The 18,014-nt window shown below is 44.5% G+C and overlaps 1 protein-coding gene across 1 annotated transcript in view; it reads right to left on the bottom strand.

Annotated features, from left to right (window-relative positions):
* The window catches only part of LOC126298713 (probable ATP-dependent RNA helicase DDX31), a 255,676-nt gene that overhangs the window by 25,022 nt on the left and 212,640 nt on the right, over nt 1-18,014 (bottom strand). The window contains exon 11 of the mRNA XM_049990136.1: nt 12,417-12,618. Coding sequence (XP_049846093.1) covers nt 12,417-12,618 — 202 coding nt within the window. The remainder of the gene's footprint in view (nt 1-12,416; nt 12,619-18,014) is intronic.

Below are 18,014 nucleotides of genomic sequence, written 5' to 3'. Positions count from 1 at the left end.
AAAATATGTCATCGTGTTGCAAATGAGTTAGAAAATCAGCTCTTGACTACTGCTGTTTGTACATTGTGTCTCTCGACGACGATAAACTAGCGTTAGTTCCTGGCAGCGACAAGGCAATCGACTAAGATTTAGACAAATACCGTATCTGCTGCTGTTGACAATGCATCACACGATCACTTCGTATAATGAAACAGGAAACTTGCGTCTTAACATGAAAAACGATTTGAAAGAAGCTAAAAATTCGATTTAATCAACTAATTTAGGGATATGACAAGAAGGAAAATTGAAGAAACGGTTACGGTTGGAGGTCTCCATGACCGAGCTGTCATGTGAGGGAACACCAAAAAGGAATGTGGTCTCACCCGTGCCTTTTTTTGAAGAAACATCCAGCTATTCGCTGGAAGTGATTTAAGGAAAAAAGTCAGGATGGCCGAACTGGGATTTGAATGTCGGCACAGTTCGGCATGAGGAAGTGTAGGCAAGGGGGCAAGGAGACGCCTGCTGTTGACGACATGACGAACATACACGTCCTGTATACGGATATGTTTGTAATTTCCGCAGCTCATAACACGACTGTGAGTGAAGCAAAATCCACTTGTCAAACTAAAGTGTGAACAGAACCCGCTGCGTTCTAGGCGCTACAGACTGGAGCCGCGCGACCGCTAGGTCGCAGGTTCGAATCCTGCCTCGGGCATGGATGTGTATGATGTCCTTAGGTTTGTTAGGTTTAAGTAGTTCTAAGTTCTAGGGGACTGATGACCTCAGCAGTTAGGTCCCATAGTGCTCAGAGCCAGCCAGAACCCGCTGCCGAGACCGTGGATGTTACATGAAATGTTTTGGATGGATCATATATTCCTCAATGGCCTGTTACTGGAGTGACACATGTGGCGGCACATGGCCGCTCAGTGGTTACACCCAAACTTAATGATCTCGCAATTATAGCTCTAGTATGGTTGCAACTGGAAGATGAGCATTAAAAATCACGTATCAACTTGAAGGTTGATTAAACAGTGCAATAATTTACTAGTCCTGAATCTACCACATTATGCCTCTGCCTTTTTATGAACCGAGAGACAGTTCATACATCCAGTTTTACAGTTGAAAGTGGAATTCTAACCGACGTGCAACCTGGTGTAACTACGTACATTCAGTACTGACAGAGAAAATTCAAGGCCAGACATTTGATTTCCTAATGAAACTTAAAACTATTGAAATATCCCTGCGAGAGTCCCGAACTGTACCCACAAGAAACTAATAGGACATGGGAATGAAAAACTGCCTGAAAATGAATATTATAGAGTCGGCAGATTAAGGAATGTGGTGCCAACTTAACTGAAGAATTTTTCAGACGACCTGAAGATGCAGTAGTAACTTTCGCAAAAAGTGCGACGTTGCTCAGACAGGTAATTAGTTCATTATATACGAAAATAATCATCATGCATGAACCAGTGTTAACACCACAACATCGGCAACTAAGACTGAAGTGGGCACGTGACCATTATCACTGGACGTTGGGCAGTGGCACAGCGTTGCATGATCTCATGAATCCCAATACCTTCTTCATCATGTGGATGGAAGGGCGCGAATCCATCGTCTTCCAGCGGAATAGCTCCTTGACATCTGTACTGCGTGACGGAGACAAGATGGCGGAGGCATCGTTATGCTCTGGAGAACATTCACGTCGGCATCCATGGGTCCAGTGGAGTTCGTGCAATCACCGTGGCGCCCAAGGAGTATTGTACGCTGGTTGCAGACTACGTACACCCTTTTCATGACGATCATGTTTCCCGACGGCAGTGGCATTTTTCAACAAGATAATGCACCGTCTCAGAAGGCTAGGAGTGTGATGGAGTGGTTCGAGGAACACAGTGGCAAGTTCCACTTGATGTGCTGGCCTCTAAACTCGCTAGATCTGAACTTGGTCGAACACATCTGGGATGCGATTGAAATGGCGTCAGAGCTCATCGAACCATCACCAGAATTAACGGGAATTAGGTGACTTCCATGTGCATGCAGATGTGGTGCCAACTTCCTCCAGTGACGTACCAAGGCCTCATTGCTCCCATGCCACGACGCGTCGCTACAGTTATCGGTGTCAAAGGTGGACACACCGCCAATTAGGAAGGTGGTCATACTGTTCTGGCTGGTCAGTGTATTATACTGTGTTACTTACAAACGTTATACACGAATAATATAACTCGTCAGGTTCAACTGTTTCAGATTTCCATTGAATCTACAGATTTTCAGTCGAACCGTGTTGGGTTCGAGTAATTTGTGGCAAAAGAGAAGGAAGAGAGGCAGATAGGGTGCACCGATGGGGCAAGAATGTGGAAGAAAATGTACCGTGCCCACTTAAAACAGGGACGACCATCCTGACATTTGCCTACACTGATTTTCGGGAAACTCGAAAAATCTAAAGATTGATGATCAGATGTGTGACGAAACCCACTCAGTCATATTGCTAGTCAGTGCTTTAACCCGAGACCCACTTCTCTCACTTTTGTTATAGCCCCAATGTGGGAACAGATGCTATGTCTAGGCTGAAAGGGGGAAAGGCTTGCGACTGTGGTGAAGTAATACAAAAAGCTTTAAAGTATCAACTGAGGGATGCTCAAGGTGAGAAAAAAGATAAGAGAGTTGGTAACACAAATCGCTTATGTCACAAAATTTAGCAGGTGTCATTCACATCTGAACGACTTTCCACGAGGAGTAAGACGGCTAAAATTAAAGGAAAAACGAAGCTGATTTCCCGTTTGATTATAGTACATTTTTAGCTATAGAGAGCACTCGAAACATGAAGCGAGGAAATTCAGACAGCATATGAACGGCAGAAATAGTAATATCGGGGATCTAAAAGAAAAATAACGACGAAAGTAGCACTGCACTCCGACCCTCTTCAAACACCAAGCATTCGTTATCATACCCTACACATCGTACAGTGACATCGTTACGACCAGCTGCTAGTGGGTGCAGCAGCAACCGTTTGCAGCATGCACAGTGGCTAGAAGTAACTCAGTCAAGAGCTCCCCGGGTATCTATCGCCATACGTTCTACAGTGCATCCGACAGCCTTTGTAGGCTGCGCAAGGGAGGATTCAGACAGATAACACGGCTAAAAGTATAACTGGATTACTGTGAAACGAATTTGGGCACCAGGGATTGACAATGAGGTCTTGATTGTAGCCTGTGCCATCGTTAGCGTAGCTGTGGACGTTGCCCCTCTGCTTTGAAGCCTGGTGCGTAGGGTAATTCGCTGAAATTTTGTTGCTGATTGGAGACTGATTATCCGCTGATCAGTCTGGATGGTCAGCTGTTCTATTGTTGCGAATCGATCGACATTCACACACCGTCAGATTAGACGTTCACCCTGGATATCGATGGCATGAGTAAAGGTTTGGTTTCCTAGAGAATTATTCGTGTTGTTTATAATTATGCCGTTAGTATACCCATGATATGCAACATCACATAGGCACGAAATTAGTTTGCCGTTTCAGAAACTTTGATACGTAGCTTCGGAGTGTATGATCATCAGTGTTCGCAGCTCTTATACATAATTTCCATTATCTACGACACGAGTGAACGAAATGTGCAAAACAGCCAGTCGGTAACCTCACATACATACTCTGACAGTGTACAGCACCTAAGATGCTTCAGAAGCTACGCGCTGTGCGCGTCTTATGGAAGAAGTGATAGTGACAATTTGGCTCGATCTTGTAAATATACACGTAAAGTACAGGGTGTCCGAAAAGTCTTTCCCTAATTACATAAATTGATAACTCAGGCTAGAAGTAAGATACAAATATGAAACTTGTGTCGAATTGTTTACAACTATAAAAGATTTTTTTCTGTTTTAGGTCCGCAGTACATAAGTAGTGGATGAGGTGCAGTGCCCAAGAAGCCATGTTAACCAATCAGGAGAAGGTGCAGTGTGTCCTGTGGTACCATGAGACACGATCACCAACCACAGTGCAGAGACACATCCAGACAACATTTGGAAGGAATCCACATGATGTCATGAGCATTAAAGCCTGGTATGATAGGTTCAAGAACACAGGATCGGTTGCTGACCTTCCGAGGTCTGGTCGGCCAAGAACCTTAGCAGACAGGGTGGAACCTATAAGGCAGTCTTTTCTTCGAAGTCCGAAGAAATCGGTGCGCAGGGCCTCACGTGGAAGTTTACTCATGTGTGAAAAAAAACTTTGATAGTTTGTAAACAATTAGACATCAGTCTCATATTTGTATCCTACTTCTAGCCTGAGTTATGAATTTATGTAATCAGGGATAGACTTTTCGGACACCCTGTACAATACACACAGGGAAGAGGAAAGCAAACAACATTCTTACCAACGATCCCGTAACGAATGCAAAGTAATCGTTGCTATATTGTCATCAATTAAACCAATCGATTACATGACGCACTATCGACTGAAACACCGCGGTGACTTCCCGTATGGGTCACTTAATTACAATGAACAAAAGCGAAGAAATCTGAAATAATATCATCTAATAAGTTGAAAGTGAGGAGAAGAAACGCGAGGAAAGCTGAACGAAGAAGGGGCTGACGAAATTTCTCCCAGAGCTTCGTCCGTCCACTCAACCCCGACTGTTCTGCCTCATCAAAGAACTGCGCAGCGCTTAGGAAGTCGAGCTTGGCGTCGGGTCACTGGCCGATCTCTTCATCAGCTAGGTGTCTCTCCGATGTAACAAAGTCACGAAACGAAATGCTCGGGCGCGCAGGCAGTCCGATACTTATGTCGAAGTCGCGGGAAAAACGCGTCTGGCGGTCTTGGGGGTCGTGTACTGCCATTACCACGTTAAAGCGACGCGCGGCGCGTACGTAAGACCGGTGACAAAGAACAAGGCAGCGGGGTGCCGCCGCCATGCCACGGTTGCCGAGCTATTTTTCCGCAGGCTAAGTGCGACACGGTTTCCGCTCTGCTGGCAAAGCGGCGTGTCCAAATGTTCAGAGCCGAGAAAAAGCCAAAATCCTTTGTACTGTCCAGCAGCTACATACACACGTTATATTGTGTGTGTGTGTGTGTGTGTGTGTGTGTGTGTGTGTGTGTGTGTGCGCGCTTATCGTGAATCAACTAAGAAACTGAAATTTGGACTTTCCTCGGTATCTGTTCATCTGTTCACGTAATTACCTCTATTATCTCAGGCGAGTGAAACAATATTCATTCGGCCGGAGGGTGGGTGGGTGTCGGGTGCGTCAACGTTCCATTGGCAGTCACGTTATCAAACGGAAGCGCCAAAGAAACTGGTATAGGCACGCGTATTCAAATAAGATATATGTAAACAGGCAGAATATGGCGCTGCGGTTGGCCTATATAAGACGACAAATGTCTGGCGCAGTTGTTAGATCCGTTACTGCTGCTACAATGACATTTCATCAAGGCGTGAGTGAGTTTGAACGTGGATCGCCGCACGAGCGATAGGACACATCAAATCTCCGACATCGCTGCGGCCGGAAAGAGACCTGCAACAACGGGACCAACGAAAACGGAAGATAATCGTTCAACGTGGCAGAAGTGCAACCCTTCCGCAGATTGCTACAGATTTCAATGCTGGGCCATCAACAAGTATCAGCGCGCGAACAATTCAACGAAAACATCATCGATATGGGTTTTCGGAGCAGAAGCCCTACTTGTGTACCCTTGATGACAGTACGACACAAAGCTTTACGTCTGGCCTGGGCCCGTCAATGCTGACACTGGACTGTTGATGACTGTAAACATGTTACCTGGTCGGACGGGTCTCTTTTCAAATTGTATTGAGTGGACGGACATGTAGGAGTATGGAAACTACCTCATGCATCCATGGGCCCCGCATGTCAGCAGGGGACTGTTCAAGCTGGTGGAGGCTCTGTAATGGTGTGGCGCGTGGGCAGTTGGAGTGATTTGGGACCCTGATACGTCTAGATACGACTCTGACAGGTGACATGTACGTAGGCGTACTGTCTGATCGCCTGCATCCATTCATATCCATTGTGCATTCCGACGGACTTTGACAAATCCATCAGGGCAAAGCGATACACCACACGTCCAAAATTGCTACAGAGTGGCTACAGGAACATTCTTATGAGTTTGAACACTTCCGCTGGCCATCAAACTCCACAGACATGAACATTATTGAGCATATCTGGGATGCCTTGCAACGTGCTGTTCAGAAGAGATCTCCAAACCCTCGTACTGTTACGGATTTATGGACAGCCCTGCAGGATTCATGGTGTCAATTCCCTCTAGCACTACTTCCGATATTAGTCGAGTCCATGCCAAATCGTGTTGCGGAACGTGTGCGTGCTCGCGGGGACCCTACACAATATTAGACAGGTGGACCAGCTTATTTGGCTCTTCAGTAAAGATATGAGGTCGGACTTACGTTTGGATCAACCTTTCTGTCATTTGCATGTGAAAAATTATTTCAAGGGCTCACAGAGTGACATTCTCTTTCCTACTTAAAAGTCTCATTTACTAGCTTTTCGACCACGCCAGGTGACCAAGGAGTACGACACCTGTATCCGAACGATCACTATTAAAATCTCCATCTGGACATCCTGATCTAAGTTTAAAGAGTGGCCTAATAAACCTGAACGGTTACGGTATGAAGTGCTGTAATATCTACACATATGACGTATACATGCAGATTGAGTATCTACACATTAACCCGCGCAGTAGTGTCGAATAGAGGATTTCCCTTTTCATTCTGTTTAATGTTGTATTTTAAGCGTTTTCAAATATCCGTAGGCGTCTATGAAGCCCTGTAAGTAAATAATTCAAGGAACTGATCCAGAAAACACGTCTAGGGAAGGACAGAATTTTGTGTTTAATGACACATCGACGTGGAGGTTATAAAGATTAGCGCCGTCGCTTAATGTTGGGGAGCGAAATCGACAGTGGCATTGCTGAAGGAACCATTCTACGTTTGTCAGAAATCATTCAAGCATACCACGGAAAACCTAAATCAGCACGGCAGTTCGGGGATCTGAATGCCGATCGTACCGAATACACTTCAGTGCCTTAAACATTACGCTATCTCCCGCCAACCCAGTACCTTGAACATCGAGGCCGTCTAACTATTTCACATGAAGCCCTCTACGAGGTAATTACGTCCATAATTCGGTGCAGACTATTCTATATAGCGCTGTTAAAAGCTAATATTTTTTATGTTGAGGTTTCTAGTCCAGTGGGGAAGTTGTGACCGCCACAGACGGATGTTTTGCAGATCTCCGAGACTCGCACTTTAGGGGTCAAACACACACACTTGAGAAACGTTAGAGTAAATACATCTTACTTAAAAAAAACACACACACTTCACTGTTAGGTCGAAAATGTTTTCCGTTACCCCTGTGAAAATGACGAAATCGACGCTCATCTGTTATAACACTACTGTCTTAATTAAGTAATACCACATTTAAGAAATTCACGATCACAGACGCTTGTGCCATCATTCTGCCAATGAACCTATTGTTCTGACGATAATGCAAGAGCAAACAAGAAGTATTTACGATACAACCTTCCTTTCGTACACAAAAACTAAATCAAATGGCGAAATGGATGGAGAGCGACTATTGATTAGCTAAATAAAGACGATGATTATTTATTTATTTATTTATTTATTTATTTTTTTTTTTTTGGCTCGTGGTGTCTCAATGAAATGTTCTTAGGTAGAATGGTACGTCAGAGAACAATTCAGTGACTCCAGTAACGGTACGGAGAGTTAGCACGTTTGTGGCGTTTTGCACGTTACAGCTTATTTCAGTTCGTAGTCAAATTCCCTCCCTTTTTCAGCACATCTTCAATTAGCCTTCCGTTTCTTCTTCCTTCTCTGTCTACCTGTGGTTCGTCAGATATAAGGGAGTATTTATAATCGTCAGTCTCGGTAAAATCCATAGATGAGGACTCCTGGTACCGTCGCCTTCCGCCTCTGTGTTTCATACACTCTCATGAGACAAATTTCTCTCAGTTTATCACTGAACACAAGTAGGAGGATAAACAGATTTTCTTCTCTGCCTCGTGATGACTGGGTGTTGTGTGATGTCCTTAGGTTTGTTAGGTTTAAGTAGTTCTAAGTTCTAGGGGACTGATGATCATAGATGTAAAGTCCCATAGTGCTCAGAGCCATCAACAGATTTTCCGAATTTCGAGAATTGTTCTTTCACATGACGCACGATGCATTTCTCACAGCGCCCTCTTTTAAGTTTTATGAACATCGTCTCAAAGGTTTCATGCTCACAAAACGTGAAGAGCACTACGCATATAGATCTGTTTTGATTTCCTTCAGATATTTCAACATACTGAATGACCACAGACAGACAGACAATAATTCACTTCAATCCAATGAAAGTTTTTGCAGTACCCTCTTCCGTAGGTTATCTCTATATGTGGAAAATTATTTCAAGGGCTCACAGAGTGACATTCTCTTTCCTACTTAAAAATTTCATTTATTAGCTTTTCGACCACGCCAGGTTACCAAGGAGTACGACACCTGTATCCGAATGATCACTATTAAAATCTCTATCTGGGCATCCTGATCTAAGTTTAAATGAATTCCATAATAAATCCGATGCTAAGAAAGGTGCTCCAACAAGGCGTCAGCTGAATTATCCGTGTTCAACTGAGTGAGTACTACATTTCTCACTCCCTAATGAAGTCCATACCACATGCCTGCAAACCCTTAGATATACCGAACTAACTCACCAAGAGCTGTGCCATAGTACATGATTTCAAAAATGGTTCAAATGGCTCTGAGCACTATGGGACTTAACTTCTGATGTCGTAAGTCCCCTAAAACTTAGAACTACTTAAACCTAACTAACCTAAGGACATCACACACATCAATGCCCGAGGCAGGATTCGAACCTGCGACCGTGGCGGTCGCAGGCTGTAACGCCTAGAACCGCTCGGTCACTCCGGCCGGCTACGTGATTTCTCTGACCGCCACTATCAGGCTGTCATTCAAGTTGCGCTCGGATGAAACCTTAAGGTTTTCATCTATTTACGGGCGTTACATTATATCTTTTTACATACACACACACACACACACACACACACACACACACACACACGTGCGCGGGCATGAAAACCGCTGTGACTACAAGAAACCACCCGCCATCAACACCACGTCACATCTGCAGAGAAATTATTCATGTACGGAGAGACGCCGCGGAGTTATCAGTGCAACGATAGATACGCAGGCCACTCTTTGCCAATGTTCACTGCAGAAAAAGAGTCGGGTACGAGGTTAGACAGAAGCTGTGCATGTTCGAGGCTTGAGAGTTTGAGAGTTACTGGTTACGCCATGGTGTCATACTCTAACGGGTTAACCACAGAACTTTCAACGGGTTCTTGTTATCATATCAAAATCGTTTACAACAGGTGCACTGTGGATATAGAGAACTCACACATCTCCCCGCCAGATTCACACTTTCAGACACAATGGCAGCGAAAGTTGAGTAACGGACTTGGAACCTTATCCACTGATATGCTGAAAGCTGTAGGGCATATTTTTAGCTTTCTGCCCTTCATCCCTCAGCGTGACGCGTGTGGTGCATGAACATTAGAAGCGGACAGCACACCGTTACGTCGAGGTGGTACTGGGTCCTCCCCTACAATTCTGAGTGGCGCGCCCAGAGTCACAACATACCAAGATAATGCATGTGACCACACATACAAGGTGTCAAGTGAAGGTGTAACTGATTTCCAAATTAAGTATCTCGAAAACTAAGATTAATAGACGAGCGCAAGAAAACAAAGGTTTGTTAATCGTGAAAGCTGTAAGAATTTTTACAGAAGTTTCGGAATAGTTCTAAAAGTTACTAAAAGATGGCGCTGTATGCTGTGCAGCTCATACAGTATCAGCGTACATAATTAAACTCGTCCTCTGCAAGCAGCTTCTGCAGTCACATCACAATATCCACCACTCGCAGTACAGAGGTGGCGCAAATGAACAATGAAATTCGCCATCACATCCAGTGGTGCCTCAACAGAAATGGATTCAGATGCCACACACATTGCCGATTCAAGCTCTTTCAGCGTGGTGGAATGGTTCCGGCAGACGCCCCACAATAAGTAGTCACAAGGAATGGGATCGGGCGAGTATGAAGGCCAACCGATTCCTGCGCTAGTAAAATAGCAGCAATCCAACACAGTGACTATATTTCCGAAGTATTCGTCAAAAAAGTGAAAATACCTCTGCTTACACAGAAAATTTCGGCGAACAGAATGGCTTCTCTTCATACAAATAGGGATTTTCGGAACCTCAAAACTGCCAGTTTTGTTTATTCACCATTAGGTAAACGTGTGCATCTGTGAACCACATGCACCCAACACCAAATCCTTCATTAAACGAAGTATGAGACTTTTTTAATTTCGTGGGCATTATACATCTAATTTCCAGTTTTTTTAGTCTTGTTGGTACAAAGGTCCCTGATGCATGTTTGTATTTTCAGTTGTTTTGAATATTTGGTTTATTGTTGACAGTCGATAAGTTTATACGTGTTTTCGAGTGTTCGGTGAATTACTATTTTCCGAAATGATGGATCAAAGAATTTGCATTAAATTTTGCTTGAAAAAATGGAATTAAAGGCGGAACTGCACTCGAAATGTTGATTGTGGCTTTTGGCGAATCTATTTTGAGTGAGGCAAGAGCTTACGAGTGGTATAAACGTTTCAAAGAGCGCCAAGAAGTCGTCGAAGACGACGACTGCCCTGGACGTCCTAGTACATCAGTTACTGACGACAGCGTGGAAGAAGTAAAGAAAATGATTGTGGAAACTCGCCGAATCACCATCCGAGAGATTGCTGTTCATGTCGCATGTCCTTTGGCTATGCCAAGCAATTTTTTCGGATGTTTTGGGCATGAAACCTGTAGCAGCTATGTTTGTTGAGTTTCGACCAAAAACGACGTCGTGTAGACATCGCTCAGGAATTGTGGAATGAAGTCGATAACGATCCAGAATTTCTAAAGAAGCTTGTAACAGGCGACGAAATATGGGTATACTGGCATGATGACGAAACCAAGACACAGTTGTCTCAATGGAAATTGCCTGAAGAGCCAAGACCGAAAAAATTCGACAAATTCGATCACGTGTGAAGGTTCTTCTCACTGTTTTCTTCGGTTACAGTGGGATAGTGCATGATGAGCTCCTGCCTTACCGTCGTACTGTCAATAAGGAACACTGTCTGAAAGTTATTCGCCGTCTGCGTGAAGCAATCCGAAGAAAACGATCAGAATTGTGACCAAATCACTTGCAGAAACTGCATTGCGATAATGTTGCCACTCACACCTCAATGCTTGTTCATGAATTTTTGGCAGAAGCAAAACCGCTATGTTGCCTCATCCACTGTATCCGACGGTCATCGCCCCCTGCGACTTTTTTCTATTCCGGCGGCTGAAGAGAACCATGAAAGGACGTCGTTTTGCCACCATTAATGAGATAAAAACAGAATCGCTGGAGGAGCTGACCACTATAACGAAAAGTGAGTTCCAGAAGTGCTTCCAAGTTTGGAAAAAGCGCTGGCACAAGTGCATTTTACCTCATGGAGATTACTTTGAAGAGAACAAAGGCGATGTCTATGAATAAATAAATATTCTTTAAGAAAAATAAAAATTACTGCTACTCTTTGATCACACTTCGTATTAATTCGGTTTTACGGTCAAAATCAGTGTTTTTTGAGGCAGCACCATAGCCGTGTCACCATCATTACCGAGAACACTAGCAAAAGGATAACAACAACGGGGCTTGGAGATAAGGCCAGTACTACACTTTCAAAGTTCTTTGACAAATCTTTTATAACAGCTACGACGACGCCCTAACTCACTGTAAACAGATATTATGAAAGTAATCTAGTACACTGTCAAAGACGTTATAAAAAGTATTTCACAAAATTTTTGGAAATTTGTGGTAAGTTCCTACGAGACCAAACTACTGAGGTCATCGGTCCCTAGGCTTACGCACTACTTAATCTAACTTACGCTAAGGACACACACACACACACACACACACACACACACACACACATGTCCGAGGGAGGACTCGAATGTCCGACGGGAAGATCCGCGCGAGCCGTGGCAAGGCGCCCTAGACCACGGGGCTACCCCGCGCGGCATTTCATAAAAGATATTTCACTCTTGTAATGTGCGTTTGGAGCTCTGCAGCTTGTAGAAATAGTAAATATGTCATCTTATTAATTAATTGTTCGGAAAAAGCTGCTTTGTGGTAACTCATAAGAAATGTGTGAAATCGTGAAACAGAGATACCGCCGATGGTGGGCAACGCCCGAAACTAGTCCAGTGAAACAAAATACTACGACTACGCAGCTTTTGTCGAACATTTAATCACTGAGATAACGAATTTACAACATTCCACAGAGATCTCGTACAGTGTAATACGGGCCGAAGAGCTAGAGGACGTACCTCTTGACGGGCGAGTTTGTCTTCTTCGGCCTGGGCGGGAGTGGGGTAGTCGGCAGACCCTTGGAGCAGCGGACGATCTGCGACGGGGCCATGCGCAGCGCGAAGCTGGACGCGAAGTGCCCTGGGTGCACCCGCTTCATGTTGAAGATAGACCGCACTTCCTTGGGGTAGCTCGAGTAAAAGCGCATCCACGATGTATACGCTGAAACACAAGAAAAGATGACGCCAGGTGTATTAAGACGTGCTATTACCAATGCAAACACGACGTCACCAACCACTCCTAAAAGAAAGAAAAAAACATTATGGGCCTGCCGACAGTAGCGGAGCACCATTGCGATTTTGAGAAGGCTGTTAAGTTCCAAGTAGCACGAATAGTTGCAACACAGCCATGGATGTGCGCTAGCAGAATGATAGAGGCAGTTCTAGTCCTGAAGCAGCCTGACAACACCGAGACGGTTATCGGCTCCCGTCGTCTGGTTGCCAGCAATGCCAGACACTGCCGCCACTGGTTAAACAAACGGCGCAGCACGACTGGCATCGTTTCTCCGCAAAAGATCTAGGAGGAGATCTTTCAGGCAGTAACTGAACTGTGAAAGTTTCTGTTCCACTTGGCAAATTATTCTCTTCTTCTGTTGTTAGGTAATGTCCACTCCATAAATCGAATTTGGTTTCTCTATTTTCCAATAATGTATCACCGTGTTGCTGATGCTACTTGACATAACGAAAACTTGAACAGAATGAACAATGAAAGGCACTAGACCTGTATCAGCAACAACAGCAGCCACTGTACCTGGCTTAGATAGTTCAAAAATAGTGATGCCCCCTCCTCCATAGCCAGGTTTGACAGGTCGCAGATTAGAATCGTCTAAATGACAAAAAAGTATTGACATCGGAACAAGTAGTCTTTTTTTACCAGCGTCAAAGGTCGATATTTTATCTTTAACACTAATGTTATGAATTTAATATCCTCCTGATATCGATATTCTGTGAATATCGATGTTCATGGAACATCTCTAATTCGTAGCGAGCTACCTACTACAAGCAAGCCGTAAAAACCATACAAAGTGTCTCCCATATCCATCCCTCTCTCCTAACATCGACCAGTGTGATTTTAGCGTAACTGAATTTTAAGAAATGAGTCGTCGGAAGGCTTATGACACTATAAGAATTACAGTGTGTAAAGCACCCACATCTCAGCTAATAGTCTATGTCGACAGGAAGGCCGCTGCAGCACGTCTGAAACGTCGGTTATTTTAGTAATTTATCATTTTAAGTATTATACAAGATGGCGCCGCTGTATTCTCAGAAAAATTTTAATGAGACTGGCATCGAAAGCTTACATATTTGAAGAACATAAGTACTCATATTTACTAATAAAGAAAAGATACAGCCATTCGCTCACGCAAAATATGATGGCGCTAGACTCGAAGGTAGTCATTTCGAACAACAGTTCTGGAATTTGGCGGAACAGTTAAAAGAGTCTTTCGGCCCTTAATTTCAAATCTGTCAGTAGTGTATCTCAGTAGGTATGTGACAATGATTATGGTTCTTTGTCGATTCTTGGAGGTATTCCGCCTGGTGGCCTCCTTGTTGATGTTGGAGAGGAGGCGGCCATGTTCCGGCACTACATTATATTCTCTTCTTTCTCTCAGCAATAGCAGGAAAAAAATGCTAAACTCAACACGCACTCTTCACAGTCATGCACATGAAACATATATTCATGAAACAATATTTTCATATCTCATAAAAGCTGTTAGTGTGTGCATAGGAAGAAAGCATTTCCAATTAGATACCCTCACTGGCCAAGAACGCTATATTAATTTTTTTGTGTTAGGTACTTTCGCAATGCTGGTTGTCTCTTGATTTTTAGTGCTCTCTCGTCTGCGTTTGCAAAAATAATAACAGCAATGGGATCCGCCTGCTTTAGTAAAACTCTTTTTTATACAGTTTGTGCATCGTCAATTTGTCCAACTATATAACACTGTCACTGGTATTGTTTTATGATACACAGCAGCCTGCCACGACTTTCACTTTTGTCGTCTTCAATAATTCATGAACGTCATTTGTAAGAGGCGTACGTACCGCGCAGTCCTATGTTCGATGCATCGCTATAAACATTGAATTTCACCACCGTTTTCGTTACTAAGGTGTTCAGGAAATGAACTTGACTATGAAAACAGAGAGAAGTTAAAAACCCAACGAAGAGTAATATTGTATCCCGCAAGAAAACTGTTGACAATTTTTGGGGTGAGGCAGTAGTTGGAAAAATGTCTGACGACTGTATCCGTGTGGCACTTGCGCTAACTTGCAAGAGGTTTCATGTTACTAGATACGTACTCGTGGGCGCTGAAGTAAAACACTATAAACTTTAGTCAATGGCTGATTATAAAATGGGTGAAACTCTATTAGCGGCATTCAAATGAAACCCAGGCAGATTGAAAGAAAGGTAAGTAAACTGTTTATTATTTCAGAAGTAATCGTCAAAACAATTAAATCCGGTTCTCTAAAAAAAAAAAAAAAAAAAAATGGCTCTGAGCACTATGGGTCTTAACAGCTAAGGTCATCAGTCCCCTAGAACTTAGAACTACTTAAACGTAACTAACCTAAGAACATCACACACATCCATGCCCGAGGCAGGATTCGAACTTGCGACCGTAGCGCTCGCGCGGTTGCAGACTGAAGCGCCTAGAACCGCTCGGCTACACCGGCTGGCTGCGGGTCTCTACGGTACCATGATTGTACCAATGTGTGCAGTTCTTCATCGTAAGCAAATCGACTGCCACGAATGTAATTCTTCACGGTTCCAAGAAAATGGAAATCGCATAAAGAGGGATCGGGACTGTATGGAGGATTTTAAGGGGTTACCAGCGAAAACATTTTCAACAAGCCGAAGCAACCTCGGCAACAGGTGGGAATAGGAGAAAGATGGCGACCATAACCTCTTCAAAGAAATCGTCCTGGCAGTGTCCTTCAGCAATTAATGGATATCATGAAAAACCGAAATCTGGATGCCGGGAGAGGGATTTGAACAGCCACCATACCGAGCGCGAGTCACTCTTAATCATTGCGCCACGTCACTTGGCAGAAGACGCGACAGAGATTTTGCGCGGTGGGTGTTGCTGGAGTGAATGGTTAGATGGAGGAGCGAGAGGATTGAAATTATTATTATTATTATTATTATTATTATTATTATTTCTCTTTCCTGTCTCAGACGTTATGTCTGGTTAAAAATGGAAAGTGACGCGGACCTTGATCAAGCGTGACTTCCTTTTAACTGTGCGCTATATGTTACATTGCATTTAGGAACTTTCGGGTAATTGAACATGTATCAATAATTACAGATTTCTGTAGTTGTATATATACGTTTGGATGTAGCTGTATTGCGTTGATGTACTGGTGGATATTGTGTGGTATGACTCCTGTAGTTGATAGTATAACTGGTATGATGTCAACTTTATCCTGATGCCACATGTCTTTGACTTCCTCAGCCAGTTGGATGTATTTTTCAATTTTTTCTCCTGTTTGCTTCTGTATATTTGTTGTATTGGGTACGGATATTTCGATTAGTTGTGTTAATTTCTTCTTTTTATTGGTGAGTATGATGTCAGGTTTGTTATGTGGTGGTGTTTTATCTGTTGTAATGGTTCTGTTCCAGTATAATTTGTATTCATGATTCTCCAGTACATTTTGTGGTGCATACTTGTATGTGGGAGCATGTTGTTTTATTAGTTTATGTTGTATGGCAAGTTGTTGATGTATTATTTTTGCTACATTGTCATGTCTTCTGGGGTATTCTGTATTTGCTAGTATTACACATCCGCTTGTGATGTGATGATCTGTGTATATTTGTTGTTTGCAAAGCCTGCATTTATCTGTTGCGGTATTGGGATCTTTAATAATAAGCTTGCTGTAATATCTGGTGTTTATTGTTTGATCCTGTATTGCAACCATGAATCCTTCCGTCTCACTGTATATATTGCATTTTCTTAGCCATGTGTTGGATGCGTCTTGATCGATGTGTGGCTGTGTTAGGTGATACAGGTGCTTGCCATGTAGTGTTTTCTTTTTCCAATTTATTTTCTTCGTATCTGTTGATGTTATGTGATCTAAAGGGTTGTAGAAGTGGTTATGAAATTGAAATGGTGTACCCGATGTACACTCCTGGAAATGGAAAAAAGAACACATTGACACTGGTGTGTCAGACGCACCATACTTGCTCCGGACACTGCGAGAGGGCTGTACAAGCAATGATCACACCCACGGCACAGCGGACACTCCAGGAACCGCGGTGTTGGCCGTCGAATGGCGCTAGCTGCGCAGCATTTGTGCACCGCCGCCGTCAGTGTCAGCCAGTTTTCCGTGGCATACGGAGCTCCATCGCAGTCCTTAGCATTGGTAGCATGCCGCGACAGCTTGGATGTGAACCGTATGTGCAGTTGACGGACTTTGAGCGAGGGCGTATAGTGGGCATGCGGGAGGCCGGGTGGACGTACCGCCGAATTGCTCAACACGTGGGGCGTGAGGTCTCCACAGTACATCGATGTTGTCGCCAGTGGTCGGCGGAAGGTGCACGTGCCCGTCGACCTGGGACCGGACCGCAGCGACGCATGGATGCACGCCAAGACCGTAGGATCCTACGCAGTGCCGTAGGGGACCGCACCGCCACTTCCCAGCAAATTAGGGACACTGTTGCTGCTGGGGTATCGGCGAGGACCACTCGCAACCGTCTCCATGAAGCTGGGCTACGGTCCCGCACACCGTTAGGCCTTCTTCCGCTCACGCCTCAACATCGTGCAGCCCGCCTCCAGTGGTGTCGCGACAGGCGTGAATGGAGGGACGAATGGAGATGTGTCGTCTTCAGTGATGAGAGTCGCTTCTGCCTTGGTGCCAGAGATGGTCGTATGCGTGTTTGGAGCCGTGCAGGTGAGCGCCGCAATCAGGACTGCATACGACCAAGGCACACAGGGCCAACACCCGACATCATGGTGTGGGGAGCGATCTCCTACACTGGCCGTACACCTCTGGTGATCGTCGAGGGGACACTGAATAGTGCACGGTACATCCAAACCGTCATCGAACCCATCGTTCTACCATTCCTAGACCGGCAAGGGAACTTGCTGTTCCAACAGGACAATGCACGTCCGCATGTCTCCCGTGCCACCCAACGTGCTCTAGAAGGTGTAAGTCAACTACCCTGGCCAGCAAGATCTCCGGATCTGTCCCCCATTGTGCATGTTTGGGACTGGATGAAGCGTCGTCTCACGCGGTCTGCACGTCCAGCACGAACGCTGGTCCAACTGAGGCGCCAGGTGGAGATGGCATGGCAAGCCGTTCTACAGGACTACATCCAGCATCTCTACGATCGTCTCCATGGGAGAATAGCAGCCTGCATTGCTGCGAAAGGTGGATATACACTGTACTAGTGCCGACATTGTGCATGCTCTGTTGCCTGTGTCTATGTGCCTGTGGTTCTGTCAGTGTGATCATGTGATGTATCTGACCCCAGGAATGTGTCAAAGTTTCTCCTTCCTGGGACAATGAATTCACGGTGTTCTTATTTCAATTTCCAGGAGTGTATTTATATGAGTGATTGCTTCG

This window comes from Schistocerca gregaria, chromosome X, assembly GCF_023897955.1.
Source record: "Schistocerca gregaria isolate iqSchGreg1 chromosome X, iqSchGreg1.2, whole genome shotgun sequence".
NCBI classification, from domain to species: Eukaryota; Metazoa; Arthropoda; class Insecta; order Orthoptera; family Acrididae; genus Schistocerca; species Schistocerca gregaria.
Note: the sequence above shows the minus strand (reverse complement) of the source record. Positions and strands in the feature narration are given on the sequence as shown.